Source organism: Bicyclus anynana, chromosome 3, assembly GCF_947172395.1.
Source record: "Bicyclus anynana chromosome 3, ilBicAnyn1.1, whole genome shotgun sequence".
NCBI classification, from domain to species: Eukaryota; Metazoa; Arthropoda; class Insecta; order Lepidoptera; family Nymphalidae; genus Bicyclus; species Bicyclus anynana.
In genome coordinates, this window is record NC_069085.1 from 10,788,673 (window position 1) to 10,809,930 (window position 21,258).

A 21,258-nucleotide genomic window follows, 5' to 3' on the forward strand; every position below is an offset into this window, starting at 1 on the left:
GACAGAATCCGCTGATAGATAATAATTAGCATACTAGTGAACCCGCCATCCTCCCAAAAACGCCAAGTTAATGAAGATGGAGGTGGATTTTGTAACTGAATAACAACTGTAACACTTTTTTTGTACAATAAATATTTTATTCTAAATTTTCAAATAGGAAGTAGACTCTCAGAGACTAGGCAAATATATAAATTTCTGTTAAAAATTCCTCTTTGAGAGTGAATGATCTGAGGCACTATTTTTTACCTATACAGAACATGACATCACATTTCCAATAATACATTGTAATCTTTGATCACAATGACAATAAATATGGTATCATTATTTTACAAAGTGACATTAGCATCTGTCAGAAAATTCGCACGATTAATGATTAAACTATAGGTAATTATACAATTATATCTGCTTGAATTGACATTGACATTGTAACTTGCTCTTACATGGTATTTTTTGATAATTCTAAAATATTATTTTGATGAATAAAATTATTCAAAAATCAATATTCAATTGAAATAAAATTCAACATAAACATGAACTTTATTAATTAGAACTTGTAAAAAAAAGCAAATAATGCCAAATTAGATTTAAAATGATGAATTTTTTTCTAACACATTTGCTCGTAAAGTATCGCATAATTCACCAATTTTAATACCATAATGTATTTCATTACGCACATGTGCCGTAATGTAAAGTAAAATGCACATATGCCGTAATGTAATATAAAACCTTTTTCATCCGTCTAAAAACGAACGGTACTTTTTTAAATCTTGACAAAGAGATTTTAAGTTAGATAAGTGCTCAACATTTTATGAATAAAATTAAATTTGTGAGATAAAATATAATGAAAAAACATTTAATTCTTTTTTTTTAATAATTTTAACATTTATTGCCAAAATTATTAAAATGACACGCCGCTACGGCGGACCGCAACAGCTTAGTGGAGTAGCTAAATTCCGATCACTTTTTGAGGTGATTTTGTAGGCACGTGTCCTATCTATACTATAAAATATCATTGTTATACCTACTCATATTCATAGGTTCCCACATAACAGCCGAAATGACTAATGGGGCCTGCAACGCAAATCGCACGAAATACGTAATCGTTTCAGCTAAAACTACATTTAATATGTATATGACTATAAATTTTTCTAAAATATTAATTCATAAAATATTTTAATTAATGAACTTTAATCCTATAAATTTAAATTATTTATAAATTGTTTATTAAAATTAATATAAAAAAAAATTGAAAGTAAAGTCGTTTTACGTAAATTGTTCTTTATCTTATTCATTTTTGACACTATTGATATGAAACTTGATTTGTTCGTACATTTTTGATTATTATTTTTGAGACATTTATATTTTTTTTATCTGTGCGAAATGCGTTTATTTCTTCGCACGCGGACATTTCTAATTCTTTATCAAGTCAGGTGGTAATGTTTTCATTCTAGTAAGTACTTCGGTGTTTTACATTTTACAGATTAAAAAAGCGGTACTCCGCAGCAAGATGGCGGCATGCAACCTTCCATTTTATAAACACACTAGCAGAATTCCGCGGTTTTACCCGCGTAGTTCCCATTCCCGCTGGAATACGGATAAAAATATACCCTATTATTATCTCCTTGATAATGTAGCTTTCCATTGGTAAAAGAATTTTTCGAATCGGGTCAGTAGTTTCAGAGCCTATTCAATGCAAACAATTAAATCTTTCCTCTATAAGATATTGTATTATGTAGTATAGATAAATACCTTTTCGAGTATCTACTCAATAAGGGTAGGTATTTCAATTCGAAGTTAAGCATCGTATCTCCGTATTGGAGTTGTGTCAACATTAAAGTTGTTGATTTTTATATAGTTTCTAATATATTCTCTATCACTTTCTGTTATTAAAGACCAACTCTCTAATTCTACTAATATTTCTAAGCTCATACAACTCTGAATAATTTTTTCTACCGATAATATCGTTAAAAAGTCAGATTGCATAATTCGTAATTCTTTTAAATATATCAACGGATTATTTTCCAATAACTTGAACATAAATTCATCCGTAAGTTGAATAGCTGTCCCCACTTGGATGAATTCAACATTAACGCAATTTGTCAATAAAAATAACAATTGCTCGTCTGTAAATGTTGAAACGCACGTCAGCCTTTTCAAATTTCTGAAGGGCAATATTTCCAATTTTTTGGTATACAAAGATGTATGTTGAATTAAAGTGCAATTATAAAAAGTCAAACTTTCAAGTAAAGGACACATTTGACTTATATACATTAGGGCATTCAAATCAATTTGATCGACATGTTCAAGGTGTAACTTGAGAAGGTTACAACCTTTTACTTGAAGTACTTGTTTTATTTGGTCAGCATAAAAATCGCATGATAATAGTTTTAAATCATACAAATTCTTTAATTCGATTAGTACCATTAGGTCACTTTGCAAAGTGTTGTGAAACACAGTCATACTGCAAATGTTCGGGCACATTGCTACTGCTAGTTGCAGGTGGTAACTGGTAGCGTATCGACTTACGTAGATTTTTAAGTTGAACGGACAGGTTTCTGGACAATTAATATGTATGAATTCCAGAACTTTGCCTATTTCGTCACATCTGCCGATGTCTTCTAAGTTATGACTATTGATCAATAAATTAACAAACCCTTCCCATGTAACAAATGTATGATACAACTGAACGGACTTCAATGCTTTTAATTTACTAATGACGTTTATACTTTCATTAGTTATAGATTTTGAGCACGATACATCTAATTTTGTTAATTTTGTACAATTTTTTACTATACACCTTAATATATTATCTGTACAATCGTAATTTATAATGAGATATTTGAGGTGGTGTAACTCCTTTAAAGCCATTATTATTGATTCTTCCATGTCAGACGTTTTCCAGCCGCCGGACAGAGAGCCTAGGTTCAAATATATGAGGCCTGTCAACATGTGAAGTTTAGTATAGAATATTGAGCGCATCATCTTTGGTATAATATCGATTGAAACATAAGTAAAATTTTGCGTAAACAAAACTTCAGTCATTTTCACAATAACATTCATCTGGCTAACAAACTTAGTCATGGAGCCTCGAAATCCCAAAGAATTCTTTGTCTTTTCTAACAAATCAGACAATGCTTTTATAGCTTCACTAACTAACTTATCATGAAGCATCCACGGAACATGGAAATCTATATAACGGCGGATATTTTCAATATTCTGGTTTAATGTTATCTGCGCTTGGTTAGGGTGTTGTTGGGAAAGTGCTGTAGTAAATTGCATTTGGCTTTCTGCTTGCTTTGCAATCCATTCTCCGAGCTTCGTTAAGGCCAAACATTCGAGAGTTTTTACCTCTTTAAACCTCGCCATACCTTACGTAAATCTGAAATCATAACAAAATGGAAATATTTTTAACCGACATCAAATTTTTTTTTTTTCGACTTTTTATTGTCTCTGTGAAATATTAATCACTATTACATAATAACTATACCAAGATACGTGGGTGGGTAGATACAAATTCGACCTCGAATGAAAGAAAATTTCATATTGTCGGTTTATCTATTCTATTCTGTATTCCATACTTATAATAAAACTGGTCAAATTCTATACATTAATTCGCAATTTGTTATTTTACTTAAATCATTTGTAACACCAAACGTTACAGTGGCATAACATACACAGCTCATCATAAAACTGTAACAGGTATATTTTGTACATTCATTGAAGATATTTTAAAAATTTTTGGCGGGGTGCATTATATAATCTATACTGAAAATAAAAATATTTTTTTACGATTTTTTTGTCTGTCTGTCTGACTTTTTTGTTATTCGGGTAACTCTGAAACTACTAAAATTTGTTCATAAATCATAAAAAAAAAAAACGAATCATAATGAAATTAAAGAAAAATTAAATTTAAACTCTAAAGAGGTGAAATAGGGCTTGAAACTTTACATTGATTTCCACGCGGACGAAGTCGCGGGTTAATAATTATAGTTATTTTCTACTTACTACCTACCTAGTAGTAGATTAATTAGGGTTGTATGTATTGGTATGGGTCTTTATCTTATTTTTTTTATTGTTGAAAGATAGGCACGTGAATAATATTTTTATGTTGCTAGGTAGGTACGATCTTTCCCTTCCGATATAATCGATGATTATTTTTCATGAAAGTAAGTACGATAAAACTAAGCAAGTAAATACTGACGTTTGTTTTAGTAGGTACATAGAGGCAATATTTAGATATTCTAAAAAGATACATTCCTGCTTAGGCACATTCACAAGCTAGGTACTTACCTTCTTAATTAATGAATAGGATTATTACGCGAATTCAACCTTGTTTTAATGAAAATTGTAGGCGATGTGTTTTATCTATCTAATACTTGCATGTACGAAAATCGGACATCACACAGCTCTATTTATATCACATCCAGAGCCACAGAATAGACGAATGCTATCTACCGACTCTGGAGTACGTAGATACTACGTAGGTGCTTTATATATGTGTACCTATAAGTAGGTAGGTACGCCTGTGTGGTTTCTACAGACTACTGCTTTAGCTAGATTTACCTTGAGTTTTTATAATTCGTCTTTTTCTTTTGTACGACAGCGTAGCTACTAGACTCGTTCATCAGTGGATTGCATAGTAGGTACCTAGGCTATTACTACTATAAAATATGATTTAGACATGATTATATTTTTTTAGTGTAAAATCTGAATTTTAAATCTGAAAGGGTAGGTAGGTACTAAGGTACCTAAAAGGTGAAAGAAAATAGTTACCTATTATACTGTTTTGAACGTATAAAAAAACCGACGACCCGCGGTTTTACCCGCGTAGTTCCCGTTCCCGTGGCAATAAGACGATAAACAGGGGGCTTGTCAAAACATGGCTTTTTTATCAGTGTAAGAATTTTCAAAATCAGTTCCGTAGTTTCAGAGATTGCCCCTACAACTTTCAGACTTTAGGTACCTCTTTATAATATTAGTAGAATTTAATATAAAATAAAATTAGTAAGTACCTAGAAGTATAGACTAGCGGACGCCGGCAACTTGGTTCGCGTGAAATTCTGTTTTTCACAAATCCCGCGGAACCTTATATTATCACAGACAAAAGTTTTAAAAAAGCTTGATTATTATCTTTTAATGACGAGTAAGTAAATAGCTTGACAAAAACACAGTTATTTTGAAATCTCAGAGTTTGATTTTGGTTGCAATAAACAATAGAATTGCTGTTTAATAATATAACTAATAATAAATATTAAGCTTTTTTAAGATCAAGGGTCGAATATAGAAGGCGGTGATTCTTGAAAGGACGCCGTATCAGCCGTATCAATATATTTTGTGAGAAATCTTTACCTTTACTTTGGGCACCTCAACTAAGTTTGATACAGGCACGCTACGCCACTGTCTGGAGCCACTTACCACCGGTTGTTTGGACACTATACAGTAGGACTGAATTTTATTGTATTCTACATTGATAAAAATTTAAAAAAAAAACTGAAGAAACGTAGAGACTCGTTTATAGAAGATCCGAATTCGAAACGACCTTCACCCATCTATTAAGAGATGAAGTGTTTTAAATCAAAATTAGAACGATAAGAATATATTGCGAATGGGTTGCCTAAAATCTGGCCTAACCAGATTACAGATACAGAACCTAATACAGATTACTATTGTTGACCATTATTAACTATTAATTTAGATTGTTTGGCCAGAAGTTTTTGAGGTAACCTACTCGCAATATATTTTTAACGTACTTTTGATAAAACACTTTTCATCCATTATACAGTTGGGTGAAGGTCGTTTTTAATACGGGTCTTAAATTATAATGTGACATGTCAGTGAGTGGTTAAAGCTAACGGTATTTTTGGTAAATGGGTGTCGATATTGCCTATACACGCCTCCCCTAGCTGCTTTTAAATATTTCAACAATGCATTACTTTAAAGTTTATTTCTTATACTTTATAGGTATGTCTAATTTATACTCTAATGCTAGCCATCCACCGTCCGATGTGCCCACATGTCTTTAATAGCACAATTCGGACTACTTTAGTATTTTAGTCGATTACGTAAGATTTTTGGGCAGTAAATTCAAAAATTGTTCAGACTCGACTAAAATACTAAAGTAGTCTAAGTCTACGGCATGACATACGATGTATTTCGTTACTTTAGCCCTTGATGTCAGCTATCAGCCTGTAGAGTATGTCGTGCCATTTACACCGTAGTTATATAAATCGAAAAAGAAAATATACAGGTTAGTGGAAATGAAACAAAAGGATAACTTAAAACTGTATTCAATTGATATGATAAATAATACTTTAGAGATGAAATTATTTTTAATTAAAGCCATCAACTTTTTGTAGGTTGGTACATATAATATTATTGTAATAAATTATAAAAATCAGCTTTTATAATATTGTAAGACCGATCACGTCTAATACAAAGGCGGTAACAATTATTGTCGCCTCGTCTGCTTATATTATTTTAATACATTATGCACTCGTTATACAAAATTGATTTAATAAAAAATGCCAATAGTGTGCAAAATTTCAAAATATTTTTATTACCTATTAGTATTGTACATTATTTCCCTATGTAATCAGAATAATAAATATTGCCATGGGAATGTATATACCTATGTATTATTCTCTAAAACGGTCAAAAAATATTAAAAAAAAATTGTATAATAATAAGACATCGAGTCTCATATATTTCAGTTGTTATTGTGTTCACGTCGAATAGAAAATCTTACACACTTACAAAAGCTTAATATAATAAACCATTCGGTAGAAATAATTTTAATGTCCACTTATTATCACATAATATATCACATCCTAAATAAAATAATATAGTATTAGTCGAGCGTGGTAAAATCAAAACTCTCTGTGCATAATATTTTCATTTTTTTCTTAATACTACTTTATTAGCAAAGTATTTAAGGCGAATCTTTAGAAAATTTTTGCGTAGCTACGTAGGTAGGTTTTTAGTAGCCATGCGTCCTATGAATCTATACTGGGACAACATTATTAAGAAGCCATAATCCAAATAGACTTCACGATGATTATTTCCCGACATTATGTGACATATACTTACAGGATTTCCCGTAAAATAGCATGACATACTCTACAGGTTGATAGCTGAAATCAAGGCCTACTAAAATATCGAAACATGCTAGTCGAGATTTTACGGTTTTCAATTTAATATCGATGTTATACAAAATACCTTAATATTAAGAAGACAATTTAGCAAAAAAATAAAGTTTCATTAGTTAAAACAACTACCTATACATATAATAAATCTGTAGAGAGGTCAATTCTGTACATAAAATATATTTCCAAAATAAATCAGGGGGTGATTAGTGATCGATACTGATGCCAAAAATGCAATCAGTAAAATTTTCGTCTGTATGTACCTACCTACGTTCGTTAAAGAAACAAAAACTACTCAACGGATTTCAACGATACTTGGTTCAATTCTTCATACTCCTGGGCAGGTTATAGTATACTTTTCATCACGCTACGATCAATAGGAGCAGAGCAGTGAAGGGAAATGTTGGGAAAACGGGAGAAGTTACTCCATTTTTACAGCGATACTACTGTAAGGGCTGGATTAAAGAGGTCTAAGGGCGGATGAAGTCGCGGGCGCCCGCTAGTTTAAAAATAGTTTCCGTGTAGAAAATAAATGCGTATGTAACTTTCCAACACATACGACTACATTGCACTGTAGATAAATCATTATAACTTGAAAACCGTAAATTTTACCTATGAGTATCAACCTAGAGAGTAAGTCGTGCTATTTACGGGATATCCCGTACTTATAAGCTTACATTTTATTATTTTAAGGTAAAAATACATAGCTGTGGCGTTTCGATGTCTCTTTGGGAGAGGATAAATTGGGTTTTAAATCCTCAGCTTACATAAAGCGTTTGCTTTACCGTTTTACATGTTCCGTGGCTTAGATACACCAAATAATAAATATTTTATGTATCTTGAATTAATTGACAAATATCTAACCCCATGATTATAAACGTCTATGGACTGGACTGGTTTTTATAGATGGAATATTAATACGAAATAGAGACGATGGCTTAAAAAGTAGGTAGGTAATATTTTATTTTGTCCACCAAAATCTAAATAGTCTTATGAAAAATGCAAAATATTTCAAAAACAGATTGCCTATATCAATCTTAAATATACATAGCTTTTATCACACTTTTTCTTAAAGCAATAGATAAATATAACTCTTAGCAAGACACTTCATTTTAGCAAATAATTATTGTTGTTATTAATCTATCAACAGTTTATAAACTAGCTGCAATAAATAGTATAAAAGTTATTTTTACTGGACAGAGTCAGTTCTAGGAACGTTTCTGGGCCCACTTCATGTCGTCGGCGCGCGGCTTGCAGCCGGTCAACGCTTCTATGATCATCTCGAGTGTGGACCAAAAGTGCAACTTCTCCAAGGGCCAATTGAGCCAACCTGTAGTGATGCAAAAGTAAGTCTCGTGCGGCGCGACGTGGTGGATGCGGTGGTGGCGCCGCGGCAGCACCACGTGCCACTCCTGCAGCCACACCACCCACGCGGGCAGGCCGAAGTACGTGTGCGACCATTTGTGGATCTACAACCACCAAACAACTACATCTGAGCAGAAAAACAAAGTTTCGCTAATGCAGTGCCTTCGTGCCTGCAGTGCAGGACATTCGATAAAACAGATCGTGTGTTGGTTGCGATTTGCATGATGTCATGTCCTACCATTAGCGCTGCAGGCACGTGAACCTATTGGAAGGTGAGTTTGCTATTACACAAATGTTTATAAATCTCGTATTTAAACCACATGCTATCAAGGATAATTTAATAGCCTCAATAGCTCAGTAAAGGAGCGGCAGCGGACTCATCGCCGAGAGGTCGTGTTTCGATCCCCGCCCACTCCTGACACGGACTTTTCCGATTAGTTGAAGGCGAATGGAAACATTGGTCATATTAAAAAGTTTCTATCTTACGTGCAGTGATGCAATATAATGACTCCTTTTCTTGTAAACCTACTCTGGTGGTTCCTACATTGATATCTAGGCCTATATAGGGTTGAGGAGGATGCTCCAGTTTCACCCCAAAACTGGAGCATCCTCTTAGATGTTGACTCTATAATATTCAGATGCGAACGTCGCGTTGACTTCTTTAGACTTGTTTGCAGAAATTACTTTTTCAACAGCAAAGAAGATAAAATACTAATAATAATATCTACCTAATTAATATTTTTAGGAAATGAGAAAGTTTATTAGGAACTGGTAAGGAGATTTCCTGCTTTGCTATCGTACCACATGGACTTCGGAAATCATCCCAAAAAAAACTAATTTCATGCAGATGAAACTTCAGTATCTAAATACAAAATATTTACATAAAATAATTAAAGTACCAGTATTAAAACAGTGCGTTACCTGATTTGTCATTGCCACAAATATACAGCACAAATACCAATATGCAATCCAATGGAATTGCTCTTGTATTGTGAAAACGTCATACATAAGCAGCTGCCACACTATTCTCGCTAGAACAGGTATGGTGATAGCAAAGTTGTCACCATTTGTTTCAACAAAATCATGTCGCGTGATTGACGTGGGATCAATGTGATGCTCACGAAAAGGTCGTATAAAATTCTGTTGACAAAAAAATATTTTAGGCTAAATTAATTTAACATAAATTAATCTATATCTACTTATTGAAGTGACATTTTCTTTAGCCCCGTTGGGCACTTTTTGGTAGGGGAAAATCTTAAGGGTTCGCGTCACCGACATACATACTCATGACATTTGTCTACATTCTACGATCTCGCGATCGCGATGGTAAGGCTGACTACGGCCAGTGTCTAGTGAGGCGTTACGTCTAGTCCCATAATGTCCAGTGTCCTAAAACGTCCAGTCTCAAAAGGTCCACTTTCTCCACAGAAGTCGTCTAGCATCTCAAAACGTCTAGTCCCACATTGTCCAAAAATTTCTATCTCATCTAAAAATTTGACACATAGTGAATTGGTTTACAACATCAGTTCAGTAGCTTATGCATATCAAGCAAGAGTCACTTTCGAGTACACTCGTGGAAAAACAGCCTATGAAGTAAAGCTGTGTGGCCAAGTATCATTTAATGAAATGTAAAATAAATGCTTACAGTTACTAATATAAACTAAGCTGTACCCATCAATTTAATCAGATGTTTCTAAAAATAAGATTTATTATATTTATTTGATATATGAAAACTTTTTAAAACTGCCAAGTACGGAACTGTGGATTTAGATAAGTTCAGAGAGGGCGCGCGAATTGGCGGGAACGCTCAAGAATTTTGTACAAGTTTAATACCATATTAATAACCAATCCAACCACTTCTAAAGATTTTACAGGCACCACCAGTGATAGCGATTTTCATATTGTGCTAATTTGACTAACTTATTATTAAGCTAAATCCACCTTGTTTAATACAAAACAATTCCCTTCCATTTCATTCCACAGCAATTTAGAATGAGCCCTAGCTGCTGGAAATTTTGTTTTAAAACTTTCTTGATAAGACTAACTGATTGATTCACAAAAATTGTACAGATCCTGTTCCCATGAGAATATTGAGACAAAATGTAACTTTAATTATTTTAAACTACGTACCATCTATCATTGTGCCAATTGTCTAGGCCCGATTAGCTATTCTGAATTTATAAGTAAGTGTATTGTGTAAGTAACCCCACATTTTTTTAAAAAACCTCTCTTCATTAAATAATATAAAATAATGTCGCTTCTGCTATATGTTCGCTTAGATCTTTTAAAATATACTACAGATTTAATACAGTTTTCAATAATAGATAGAGTTATTCAAGAGGAAGGTTTGTATGTTTGTATAAGCACATATATTTTTAGTACAAAAAATATATCAGAGATTTAAAAACCATGGCACAGCAGCTGCAAAGTTGTACATTTCATTTCTGTTGGCACTGGTTGGTGGGTGTGGGGTGTGCCATAAAGATATTCTATAGAATAGACCAATCAGTAATAATAATACTATTAATGACTCACACCACCCTATATTAGTACCCACACAACTGCGAAGCTGGGGCGGGTCGCTAGTGTTTTATACATTAATTCAAAATATCCAATACCTTGCCTATAATAGGAAGATCAACGGCTCCCCAAGTATCAGCAGCCCAGTGGACAACCCCTGAAGCAAAATCTGCTGTCAATACACCAGCTATGGCTGCCAGTAATAGAGAAGCGTCTGCATGGATATATCTTGCCATGAGAAAGCCTGCACAAGCACACAATGTGCAACAGACTACTACACATACCCACTCCTGCAGCCGTTTTCCTATTAAAGGAAAAAGGATTAAATTATATATAAATTGAGGTTTAAACCTCATTTTCTTTAAAGTAAAGTTAAGTCTAAACTGTTTTGTAGTGATAAGTAAAAACATACTTTACATTAAAGAAAATTGATGTTATACCTCATCTAAATGCATTTTTATAAATATAGCTAAATGATTAGCTAGCTAAATTATTGTACTAGTTAAACATACTAACACACATTCATTATCCATAAACAGAGTACACTGTATAACAATATATATGTGATTCACACATTTTGTATCGCTCATAAATCATTCAAATCTGAAAGTGACCAAAATGCTACTTTTATCTTATCTTTGTTTTGTATAAATTGTTTCTTTAAGGAGAATTAGATAATAAAGGACATTAGGTATTGAATTTTCCATCTGCTCAATTCACTAACAAAAGAACATTTAATTTACATGAGACCAAGCAAAAGCTGATGAGAAACAGAAAGTCATGTGATATAACAGATTTTAGCTAAGCATTATTGTCACATGATCATACTCCTTGTCTTTTATTTAAGTTTTACCTTTAAATAAAATGATTATAGCTTAAAAATTTTAACATTTAAATGTTAAAAAGTTGTTATATATGTAACTATTGAAAAAGATACTTTCTTGTCTATAGTAACTATAGTAATTAGATGTTTTAATTATTCATAAACTGTACTTGGATCAAAATCAATACATAAATAATAAATGATTAGCAAGTGAAGGTTGTGGGAAAGTTTTCACCTGGGCTATAAAGTTCTGCAAGCTCCTGAGCGCCCCGGTGGCGCGGTCCCCAACGGGGCTGCTCTCCTACCTCACTAGGTAGTTGAGTGTTTGCATTCGGATCGTCTTCAGACATAGAGTGCTCCAGTATCTGACGTTCGGTTTTAACCGGTGCTAATAACGTAGTAGCCATGGTACTTGCGTACTCAAATCGCTCACAACTTAGGCCGCTCAAGCCGTCCCTGTTCGCACACGGTGGTATTGGTAATGGTATAGTCATTGTTGTTACTGGCAAGATGTACAATGCACCTTATACAAGACTGGCTTCTGAATTATTAAAGCAAGTTGATCGTCTTTCTTTAATAATAACATGAACATTGTACGTAATTGTTAATAAAATAAATTGGAAACACAATTGAAATTGACAATAGGTAATTTGAAAGAATGAATTAAATAAATCTGTGGATGTGAATTGTGATGTAAACTTGTGAAGTTTCTGAATGACACTGCCACTGACGTTTGACAGTTGTAATATGACAGCTCGATTTTGACAGTATTTTTTTTATTAGTTTGCTCTTTCATTTATTGTACCGACTCATAAAAAATTGGTGGTTTAAAGAGTATTTAGATTTAATTCGTCCGTTATTATTTATGATCTTTAGATTTAGGTTTGAATTTATCTAGGGACTGATTTCTACTGTAAGTAGAAAATCGTTCGTACTCGACTAGAATACTAAAGTAGTCTGTACGGCCACTTAGCATACAGACGCGCGGAGCCGAAAAGAAAAACTGTTTCTGTTTTTGAAGGAAACGGAAAGGGAATGGATTCAAGGAACATATTTACGATTCCGCAGAACATCATTATTTTACCGAATTAATGTAGGGAAAATTCTGTTCTTAAACAGGTGTCAAAGTCTTTTACTTTTTCTTTGGCACAGAATACGTATCGTTTAATACGTTTTATTATCCAATCTGTGGCATAAAATAGAAAATAACCGGATGGAATGAGCCAATTGCCAACACAATGCAAATATGTCAAAAGCGGTCTAAAGTCAAAACTCAAAATAAAAATCACAAAAATTAAATCAAATCAACACTTTACAATAAAAGTGCAGAAAAACTTTAAATATTGCGATTTTAAGAAATTTGCATATTGAATTACGACTATTTGGTGTGTTGTTTGAAAATAAACAATGGATATGAGAGCAGAGAAAATTGCGAAAGCTCGTCAAAAGGTATTTGTTTCATTAAAACCCCAATTTTCTTCTGCATCTTTACTCAAAATTGTAATTTTCTAATGGATAAAATAGTTTTTATCAGATATGAATCATTATTCTTAGAATCATACACAATAAATTACTTGACAATAAATTAAGTTATTGTTCTTAAAACTTATTAAATAAGATTTAGTAAAATTTTCTATACATTGATTCCGTTTCTTAAACCTGAAAAGATTTAAAATGCGAATATACTATATAAATTACATACCTATGTAATTTCTATTATTAATTTAAAAAATTAACTGAAATATTTAGAGGATAATTGTCTTATTTCAGCTCAAAGATCACCAGGCTATGAAAGTTGTTGATGTACAAAAGGAACAGTGCTCAAAGAAATCATTTGTACCATTTCAGGAAACCCAAAATAACTCTAATTCTTTAATTACTGATACTGTGATAGATTCAAATCAACATAACTTGCAATTGACTGAGAAAATCGATGTGGTAGCATCAAATGGTAATAACAACATTGAAAAAAAATTTGATGTCAACATAACTGAAATTCTCATATCAACCAAAACAAATCTCGAAGTACAAATAAAAAATTTAACTGAAAAGTTAATAGACATAGAAAATCTTCATAATTTAGAAAGTACTAATCATAACATAACAAAACAAAAAGTTCTTTCCTTAGAACAAGAACTTGGTGTCTTATCAAACAAATATGACCTTGCGTTACAAGATATATCAATTAAAAATGAAACTTTATCAGCGTTGCAAAATGACTTTACCAAAATTAGAGATGAAAACAACAATTTGGTAGAACAATTGGAATTTACAAAGTCTATGTTGTCAACAAAAGAATATGAAAATACAGAACTTCACAATAAATTAAGTTATTGCCTAAACCAAATAGATGTTCTTCAGTTACAAATACAACAGTTGACTAACAGCACAACAGCACCAACTGACCAGAGCAGCAAAACTGCAGGACCATCAGAGGCTTTAGTAAAAAAAATATCTAACTTGGAGAAAACTATTGAGTCTTTACAAAAAGAAAGAGATCAAATCAATTGTCATTATGAGCACTATGTAAATGATTTAAACAAGCAATATAGGTCAGAAGTAAAAAGAAATGAAAATCTTGCACAAGAAATACAGAACTTATACAGCAGAGAAAATAGTCTTATTGAACAAATTAGTGACATGGAGATACGCATGCAAAACTATATTATTATGAAAAATGAGAAAATTCAGAAACAAGAGAGTCAAGTGGAGTTACAGAATAAATTACAGGCTTCTGAAGTAAGTGAATTAGTGTATTGTTTACACAACAACGTACAATTAATATATGCTGCTCTAAAAATTACTAATAGTTATTAAAATACTAATGTGTATTTTACCTAACTAGTGTTAGTTATGTTGAAACAACATGTCTTTTACAAATTACAATAGGTGATACTTTTAAAAAAGAACTCTCAAATTGGTCATTAAAAACCATTATCACACTAATATTATAAAGGCAAAAGTTAGTGTGTAAGTGTGTGTATAATTGTGTATGTTTGTTTCTCTTTTACGCTGATTTTACTCTGGATTAACACAGGCTATTTTTCATCCCAAGAAATTCCATGGTTCCTGTGAGGTTAAATTAAATTTTTATTTTATTTTTATGCCATTATTATTCTTGGCTGACATATTTAATATTGAAAACATTTAATTTAATTTTAGATTTGCCTACTCAAAATTTAATTTTCATAAATTTTTTAATCAATAAGTTTTTATATTTAGTTTATAAATGTAATATTATATTGTAATACTTATAATGTGTTATTGTATATAATTAGCAGACCCGGCCAAGCTTTGCTTTGACTTATGTGCACTTCTTCCCTATCCCTACACTACCCTAACTTACCCTAAAATACCCCAACCCTTATTTAAAATGTTCTTCAGACCTCTCAAACAATAGAGGATTCTTATTTAAATTCAATTAATTAACACAATAACTTGTTCTAACTATGGAAAATCTGTAATTGGCTGTAATATACTGTAACAACATAATTGGTAATGCTGTTGATTTTTTTCTTAAAAATAAATAAACTTAGTTATCACTTTTGTTGAGCATCCATGACACTTTTTAGTATTAAATTTCATATGAGTCAACTAGCCTACTTACTATACTATGCACAAAAATTAAGGGAGCAGAAAAAAAATCCAAATTTTTGGGGGATTTTCAACAGGCTGTAACTTATACAAAAATGGTCGTACAGCAAAAAAATAAAAAGCAAATTGTAGCTCTAAGTGTTTAGTTTTTGGATTTGAGTTTGAAAATTTTTTTTTGAAAATATTTTTCGAGTAATCATAAGTAAACCACCGAAAAAAAAATTTTCGAAATTTTTTTGGGTTTTTTTTTAATCTACGGACGTGGAAAAAATTTTTTCGACTCAACCTCCATATGGATCGGATAGCTTGTTTATTCAGATTTAATTTCGTTTTTTTTAAATCTCGATACGAGCATTTCTCGCTGAGATATCGATGTTTGAATGGAAAAAGATCATTTTGTCTTTGATTACCAATATCTCAGCAACCAATGATCGCACAGAAATTTTGAGGTTGGTTTTAAAAATTTGAATAAATTTTCTACAAGGATTGGCAATTGAATTTTGAAAAAAAATTTTTTTTTCAATCATTACATGAATTTGAAAAAGCATCCAAAAAAGGGCTTTTTGTCGTTTTTTGGAAAATCAAGCGCCCAATCAAAAATATTGCGGAAACCACTGACGTTAAGTGTGCCTTTTATTGTTCAATATACCCACAAAAACCCTACAAAGTTTCAATTCAATCCAGCCAACCGTTTTTTTTTTCCCACTTGATCGAATTTTTTAAAAAATTAAAGGAGCAAGAATTTCGCTCTGAAAATGTCATAATTTTTTTTTTCTTTAATGTTTCAAGTCACTAAGAATTGAGAGAAAAATTAAAAAAAAAAATTTTTTTTCATTTTTGATAAAAATTAGGACATTTTCAGAGCGAAATTCTTAATTTTCGTAATCAAAGACAAAATAATCTTTTTCCATTCAAACATCGATATCTCAGCGAGAAATGCTCGTATCGAGATTTAAAAAAAACGAAATTAAATCTGAATAAACAAGCTATCCGGTCCATATGGAGGTTGAGTCGAAAAAATTTTTTCCACGTCCGTAGATTTAAAAAAAAACCCAAAAAAATTTCGAAAATTTTTTTTTCGGTGGTTTTCTTATGATTACTCGAAAAATATTTTCAAAAAAAAATTTTCAAACTCAGATCCAAAAACTAAACACTTAGAGCTACAATTTGCTTTTTATTTTTTTGCTGTACGACCATTTTTGTATAAGTTACAGCCTGTTGAAAATCCCCCAAAAATTTGGATTTTTTTTCTGCTCCCTTAATTTTTGTGCATAGTATATGTATATGTCTCTTCACTTAATCTTTTATAATCCATTATAACAAAAACATAACTGGCTTGTTTGTCTACATCTTTCTGTATTTACACATTTATATTGATATATACAAAAATTTTTAGGAACAACTGGTGGAAGTCAATGCCAAATATGAAGAACTTCAGAAGCAGTATATGGATAGCCTTGAAAAGATAAAAGAATTAAGCCAAGTTAAAGAAACAGAGTGCAATCATGATAACATAAGTATCAACAAATTGAATGCTGATATAACAAGTGATAAAATAGCTGCACAAAGAGCAACTGAACAAAATAGGAAATTGAAATCTGATGTAGAAGACCTTGAACAAGTCATTGTAAAATTGGTATGTATGTAACTTTTAATAATGAAGCAATATCAGTGAATTTCCTTTTTAATTTCATTGACAATCTCTGTCTGATACTGAAGATATATTTATATAAAATAAAAATAGATAAAACATGAACATTTATGAAACAGATAGAAAATGAATTTGCATCTCTATGACAAGTCCATTTTGATACCTTGCCAATTTAGGTACTTTTAATATATATTTTATGAATTGTCAAAGTTTGATATTATTTATTAAAAGTTTAAACATAAATAATATTTGACTGCATGGCACAGTAAGTAAGTGTTCATAATTATGGTTGTGGGTTTAATTCTCACAACTTGAAAATGTTTGTCATGAGCATGGGCCTTTTCCAATATCTGGGTGGATTATTTATATATCATATAAAGTATTTTTAACAGCTATCTTAGTACCCATAATAGAGGCTATGTTTACTTTGGGGCTAGATAGGGATGTGTGTATTGTCCAAATATATAATAATAATGTATACAATTACAGGGCAATGACAAATTAGAACTCACAGAAATGTGGACACATGAAAAACAATTAAACAAGGGAATTGCACTAAAATTAGCTGAAGCTGAAGAAAATCTAAAAAATAGTTTGAAACAGTTAAAAGCTAAGGATGAGGAAATGATAAGACTACTAAACGAAATTCGGGACCTGGAGAGGAAATATGAAAGTATGATTGACAAGGATAGCCAGTCAATACAAGAAGAAGATATAGAAAAAACGTGCGAACATGACAACCATGAATGTCATAATCATCATAATCATACTACCTCTGATCAAGGAGAAATACCAGCAGTTATTTCTGATTTAACACCTCTTGTTGAATTGAACCAACCTATAAATGAATTTAATATAAACTCACACAATATTATGCCTAAACAAGATGCCATGAGTAAGCTTCAAGAACGTTTTCTTAATATAATGGATCAAGTTGCTAATTTATCAGATGAAAAACATAGACTAGAACATATCATACTACAACTACAAACTGAAACTGACACAATTTGTGAATATGTGGCACTTTATCAGCAGCAACGCAGTTTGTTGAAGAAACGTGAGGAGGAAAGAAGTAATCAACTAAAAATTTATCAAACCGAATGTAACAAACTGAAACAACATTTAGAAGAACTTCGCAATTTACTTTTGAAATTTGCTGGTGATCAGGAAATGGAATCATTTTTCAAAGAAGATCAAAGGCATAACGATCTGATGAGAGTTAAGGAATTGCTTGAAGAGTTACAAAACTGTTCATTGATCAATCCTAAATTTAAACATTTAGACCTCAACATATTTTACCCTTGTAGCTGTTGCTCTGGTCAAGTCATTGATATTTGATAATTATGACAATATTAATTTTAGTGACAATATTCAATATTGTAAATACTATATCAAACAATGTAAGATTCAATATTTATAAATTCAGAAAAAAATTGCAAAATGTGGAAAGTAAAATTAGAAGTAAATAAACATTAGAGCAGAATAACCACAGAATAATTTGTAAACCTTATTCTTCTCTAGTTTTTGTTATACTTGGTCCCAAGTATTAATTTTATTTTTGACACTAGCGAGTAAGCGACTTTTGATTGATTCAACACATTGATATTTATTAAATTGTCAAAAATGTAAAATGTCACATTTGTTACATAATCAATTAATATTCTAAGAAAAGCGCTAATGAAATAATTTAATTATATGGGACTTTCAAAGTAAATGAAATGCTTGGAACAAAGAATAACATGTACACATATACTTCATGTGCAAGTGATAGGATTACTTAGTAGTAGTATTACTGTTTTAGATAAAAATTACATAATAGTGATAACTTAACTTACGACTATTATTATTATTATTATAGCTTTATTTCCACTTAACAGTTTTACAATACATAAAATGTTACAATAAATTTTAAAGTAATTCTGTTATTTTGTTATGTGGCCCCCTATGGGTAAAAGCCTCCTCCATCTTTTTCCATTTTTCCCTATCTTTGGCCATATGCATCCAGTTTTTTCCTGCTGTTTTTATTATATCATCGACCCATCTCTTTTTCTGTCTTCCTACATTTCTTTTGCCAATTGGGCCTTGCCATTTAGTTGTTTGGTAAGTCCATCTCTTATCTTTATATCTTGATAAGTGACCAGCCCAGTTCCATTTTTGTTTTAAACTAAAAAGAAGCGCATCTGTTAATTTAGTTTTCATTCGGATGTCTACGTTTCTTGTTTTTTGTATCCTCCTCAATTTCAATATGCTGCGTTCCATAGCATATTGACATGATGAAATTTTGTTTTTTACTTTTTCTGTGTAGATCCATGTCTGACTAGCGTAAGTTAGGCTCGGGAGAATGCAAGAATCCATTATAATCTTTTTTATAGTAAGGCTATAGTTCCCTTTTAGAATTTCTTTTAGGGCCCAGTATTTCTTCCAAGCCGTACTTATTCGTCTGTCTATTTCGTTTTCATTACTGTTTGGATCGAAAGACACAGATTTACCTAGGTAAATATATTCATCCACGTAATCTATTGGTCTTTCCTCTACTGTAATTGGTTTCCTATGGCTGTTTGTCATTATCTTAGTTTTGGATGCGTTCATGTGCAAGCCGATCTTTTTACTTTCTGAGTTTAATCCTTGGAGCATTGCTTCTAGACTTTTCGCGGATTCACTAAAAAGAACAATGTCATCTGCGAACCTTAGGTGTGTTAAGTTTCTATTTAATATCCATATGCCATTATTCTTCCAATCAATCTTTTTGAAAATGTCTTGAAGTACAGCTATGAATAGCTTTGGGGACAGCGGGTCTCCCTGCCGTACGCCTCTTTCGTATTGCGAACTCCTCCCCTAGTTTTTCCAGTTTTACTCTGCTTACACTTTTAGAATAGATGTTTTTAATGACATTTATATATGTTTCATTTATGTCATTGTTTCTTAGAGCTGTCCAAATAGATGGGTGTACTATGCTATCAAACGCTTTGGAGTAGTCCACAAAAGCTATGTACAGCGGTTTATTGAATTCTTTGAATTTCTCTATTACTTGTTCCAAGGTATGTATATGGTCTATCGTTGAGTAGTGTGGACGAAAACCCGCTTGTTCTGTTGGCTGATTACTGTCAATATCTGGTGCTATTCTTCTCAAGATGATTGATGAAAAGAGTTTATATATTGTTGATAGCAAGCTGATAGGCCTATAATTTCCGATGTCACGTGGGTTTCCTTTTTTATATAATAATATTATGTTAGATTTGCTCCATTGTGATGGTACTTGCTCTTTTTCCAGAACTAAGTTGAAGAAGACCGCCAGATATGGGGCTAGAATTGTCGCTCCGACTTTTATGGCTTCGTTTGTGATGTTATCATCTCCTGGGCTCTTCTCAGATTTTAGTCGTTTGATTTGAGTCATTATTTCTCCTTCCGTTATTGGATCTAATGGAGTATCTCCTGCATTTTCTCCAGTTGTATTATCATTATTATCATTTTCGGCATCCTGTGGTGGACCTTTATAAAGAGAAGTATAAAACGCTGTGGCACATTTTATTATATCTTCCCTATTTTTGTTTTCGCCCATGTCACTATTCAAGCTTTGTATCCAATTCTTGTGTGTAGATAGTTCTTTGAAAAAAGAAAGTAACTTACGACTACCACTACCAAATGTTCTCTTTTGTGCTCCATCATTTAATAGGCTAGTTGACACTTTTTTGTTAAATGGTCTTAAATAGTTCATTATCGTTCTACTAGACTTAAATCAAAATTTTTCATATTTTTTTGAGACATGATTAAATGAAAATTTTAGTTTTTAAATATGTATTTTTTGACAATACGAGCCAAAACGCCTGTCGGCCATGACAATCTATATTTCAACAGTTTGATGACGTCACTATAATAAATCCCATACAAATGGAGCGTTTGACAAAAATATTAGTTATCAATTATTTTGACGTTTAGTACATCAAGTGTTTTAGTGACGTCACAAAATGGACGACATTTGAAAAATTAAGTGATATTTAAATTAAGTTTAATATAGGTATATCTTTAACTTTTATTAATTCATATATTATGGACACTTATTCCATGTACTACACAAAATAAAATTGTTTATAAGTATTAAATTTGATATGAGTCAACTACCCTATTGCTGTTGCAGTTGACATCTAAAACTATGGCATTGAACC

The 21,258-nt window shown here is 31.8% G+C and overlaps 3 protein-coding genes across 4 annotated transcripts; 1 reads left to right on the forward strand and 2 right to left on the reverse strand.

Annotated features, from left to right (window-relative positions):
* Positions 1-874: 874 nt before the first annotated feature.
* LOC112058571 (uncharacterized) lies at positions 875-4,865 on the reverse strand. The gene is made up of 2 exons (XM_024099477.2): positions 4,291-4,865; positions 875-3,379 (listed from the first exon to the last, which is right to left on the reverse strand). Exon 2 carries the CDS (start codon positions 3,364-3,366, stop codon positions 1,795-1,797), a length of 1,572 nt encoding a protein of 523 aa, XP_023955245.1. The 5' UTR covers positions 3,367-3,379; positions 4,291-4,865; the 3' UTR covers positions 875-1,794.
* Positions 4,866-6,271: 1,406 nt separating this feature from the next.
* Positions 6,272-12,551, reverse strand: LOC112058569 (plasmanylethanolamine desaturase). 2 transcript variants are annotated; one of them, XM_024099475.2, is made up of 4 exons: positions 12,086-12,551; positions 11,126-11,184; positions 9,429-9,647; positions 6,272-8,611 (listed from the first exon to the last, which is right to left on the reverse strand). In XM_024099475.2, exons 1-4 carry the CDS (start codon positions 12,342-12,344, stop codon positions 8,351-8,353), a joined length of 798 nt encoding a protein of 265 aa, XP_023955243.1. In that variant the 5' UTR covers positions 12,345-12,551; the 3' UTR covers positions 6,272-8,350. The 2 variants fall into 2 exon arrangements, with proteins under 2 accessions (XP_023955243.1, XP_023955242.1); XM_024099474.2 differs by having other exon boundaries at positions 11,126-11,331; positions 12,086-12,550.
* Positions 12,552-13,033: 482 nt separating this feature from the next.
* Positions 13,034-18,726, forward strand: LOC112058568 (golgin subfamily A member 2). Its single transcript, XM_024099473.2, has 4 exons — positions 13,034-13,299; positions 13,621-14,589; positions 16,841-17,080; positions 17,585-18,726. Exons 1-4 carry the CDS (start codon positions 13,258-13,260, stop codon positions 18,431-18,433), a joined length of 2,100 nt encoding a protein of 699 aa, XP_023955241.2. The 5' UTR covers positions 13,034-13,257; the 3' UTR covers positions 18,434-18,726.
* The last annotated feature ends 2,532 nt before the right edge of the window (positions 18,727-21,258 follow it).

Coding starts and splice junctions, on each gene's coding strand:
- LOC112058571 (XM_024099477.2), bottom strand. CDS start 3,366: ATGGCGAGGTTTAAAGAGGTAAAAACTCTCGAATGTTTGGCCTTAACG.
- LOC112058569 (XM_024099474.2), bottom strand. CDS start 12,344: ATGACTATACCATTACCAATACCACCGTGTGCGAACAGGGACGGCTTG. Junction 9,648..11,125: donor ATCTTCCTATTATAGGCAAG/GTATTGGATATT, acceptor TTTTGTCAACAG/AATTTTATACGACCTTTTCG. Junction 8,612..9,428: donor TTGTGGCAATGACAAATCAG/GTAACGCACTGT, acceptor TGGTGGTTGTAG/ATCCACAAATGGTCGCACAC.
- LOC112058568 (XM_024099473.2), top strand. CDS start 13,258: ATGGATATGAGAGCAGAGAAAATTGCGAAAGCTCGTCAAAAG. Junction 13,300..13,620: donor TTGCGAAAGCTCGTCAAAAG/GTATTTGTTTCA, acceptor GTCTTATTTCAG/CTCAAAGATCACCAGGCTAT. Junction 17,081..17,584: donor AACAAGTCATTGTAAAATTG/GTATGTATGTAA, acceptor ATACAATTACAG/GGCAATGACAAATTAGAACT.